The following is a 2,055-nucleotide window of genomic DNA, read 5'->3' as shown; positions in this document are numbered from 1 at the left end:
ACGTTGACGGATATATCTGTCACCTTTCCTTCTATATTTGCGAAGTGTAGAGCTCCTTTTGACAATACTTTTTTGACGAGGTAAGGACCTTGCCAATTCGGGGCGAACTTTCCTTTTGCTTTTTCTTGGTGCGGAAAGATGCATTTCAAAACAAGCTGTACTACCTCAAATTTTCTTGGGTGCACTTTCTTATTGTAAGCACGTGCCATTCTTTGTTGGTGTAACTGACCAAAACAAACTGCTACCAAACGTTTTTCATCAATTAAACTCAACTGTTCCAATTGGGACTTGACCTAGTCAGTGTCCTCGATTCCTGCTTCAACAATTATTCGGAGAGAGGGAATCTCAACTTCATCAGGTATGACCACTTCAGTGCCATAAACCAACAAGTAGGTCGTTGCGCCGACTGATGTATGAACAGTTGTCCGATATCCCAAAAGAGCAAAAGGCAATTTCTCGTGCCATTGTCTATACCCTTGGACCATCTTCCTAAAAATCTTCTTGATGTTCTTATTCGCAGCTTCAACAACTCCATTAGCTTTGGGCCGATAAGGAGTAGAATTGTGGTGCTCAATTTTAAATTGTTCGCATACCTCTTTCATCAGATGACTACTCAAATTAGCAGCATTATCTGTAATAATGGTTTTTGGTATACCGAAACGATAGATGATGTTGGAGTGAACAAAGTCTACTACTGCTTTCTTGGTAACTGCTTTCAATATAATAGCTTCTACCCAATTTGGTAGAGTAATCAATTGCAACCAAGATGAATATGTGCCCATTTGAAGCATTTGGCTCAATTGGGCCAATGACATCCATTCCCCAAGCAACAAAAGGCCAAGGAGCCAACATAGGATATAACTCTGTAGGAGGCGAGTGAATCAAATCACTATGAATCTGACACTGATGGCACTTGCGAACAAAACGAAAGCAATCTCGCTCCATAGTAAGCCAATAATATCCTGCCCGAAGGATTTTCTTTGCTAGAACATATCCATTCATGTGCTGACCACAAACTCCCGAATGCACCTCATTCATAATCATTTCAGATTCTTTGGCATCCACCCATCTCAATAAATTCAAATCCGAGGTTCTTTTGTATAGGATTTCCCCACTCAAAAAGAAACCATTAGAGAGTTGCCTAATATTTCTCTTTTGATCCCTACTAGCATGTTCCGGATATTCTCTTGTTTTCAGAAATTGTTTAATATCACGGTACTATGGTTCACTGTCTAGTTTTGCTTCAATTGTATTGCAATAACCATGTTGATCCCGGATATGAATTTCTAATGGGTCAATGTGAGTATTACCCGGATATGGAAACATTGAGGCTAGGGTGGACAAGGCATCAGCTAATTCATTGTGAAACCCGGGAATGTACCTGAACTCGATGGACTTGAACCTTTTACTAAGATCTTCCACACATTGTCTATATGGAATAAGCCTGATGTCTCGAGTCTCCCAATTACCTTGAGCCAGCCGAACAAGCAAATCTAAATCTCCCATCACCAACAGTTCATACACATTTAGGTTTATTGCCATGTTCAAACCCATGATGCAAGCTTCATATTCTGCCGTATTGTTTGTACAGAAGAAATGAAGTCGCACCGTGGTAGGGTAGTGTTTCCCAGTAGGTGATACAAGAATTGCCCCAATCCTTATGTCTTTGATGTTCACAGCCCCATTAAAGTATAGTTTCCAAATTTGACTATCATCTTGGACTACGTCTTTAACTAAATTAACCTCTTCATCTGGGAAGTATGTGTTCAAAGATTCATACTCATCATCAACTGGGTTTTTCAGCAAGATGATCAGCCCAAGCTTGTGCATTCATGGCAGTGCGAGTGACATAAACAATATCAAACTCTGTGAGCAAGATTTGCCACTTTGCCGATTTGCTGGTTGGCATCGGCTTCTGAAAAATGTACTTAAGGGGATCCATTCGGGATATGAGGTATGTTGTATAGGCGAAAAGATAATGCCTAAGTTTCTGAGCGACCCAGGTTAAGGCGCAACATGTCCTTTCCAAAAGAGTGTATTTGGCCTCATAAGTGG

General features: G+C 40.6%; 1 protein-coding gene across 1 annotated transcript; it reads right to left on the bottom strand.

Annotated features, from left to right (window-relative positions):
* Positions 1-1,218: 1,218 nt before the first annotated feature.
* Positions 1,219-1,830, bottom strand: LOC138875431 (uncharacterized). The gene has a single exon (XM_070154260.1). It carries the CDS (start codon positions 1,828-1,830, stop codon positions 1,219-1,221), a length of 612 nt encoding a protein of 203 aa, XP_070010361.1.
* Between the last annotated feature and the right edge of the window lie 225 nt (positions 1,831-2,055).

This window comes from Nicotiana sylvestris, chromosome 8, assembly GCF_000393655.2.
Source record: "Nicotiana sylvestris chromosome 8, ASM39365v2, whole genome shotgun sequence".
Taxonomy (NCBI): Eukaryota; Viridiplantae; Streptophyta; class Magnoliopsida; order Solanales; family Solanaceae; genus Nicotiana; species Nicotiana sylvestris.
The sequence above is the reverse complement of the archived record's forward strand: the minus strand, read 5'-3'. Positions and strand labels throughout refer to the sequence as shown.

Excerpts from the sequence above, each read along its gene's own strand:
- LOC138875431 (XM_070154260.1), bottom strand. The coding sequence starts at position 1,830 with ATGCACAAGCTTGGGCTGATCATCTTGCTGAAAAACCCAGTTGATGAT.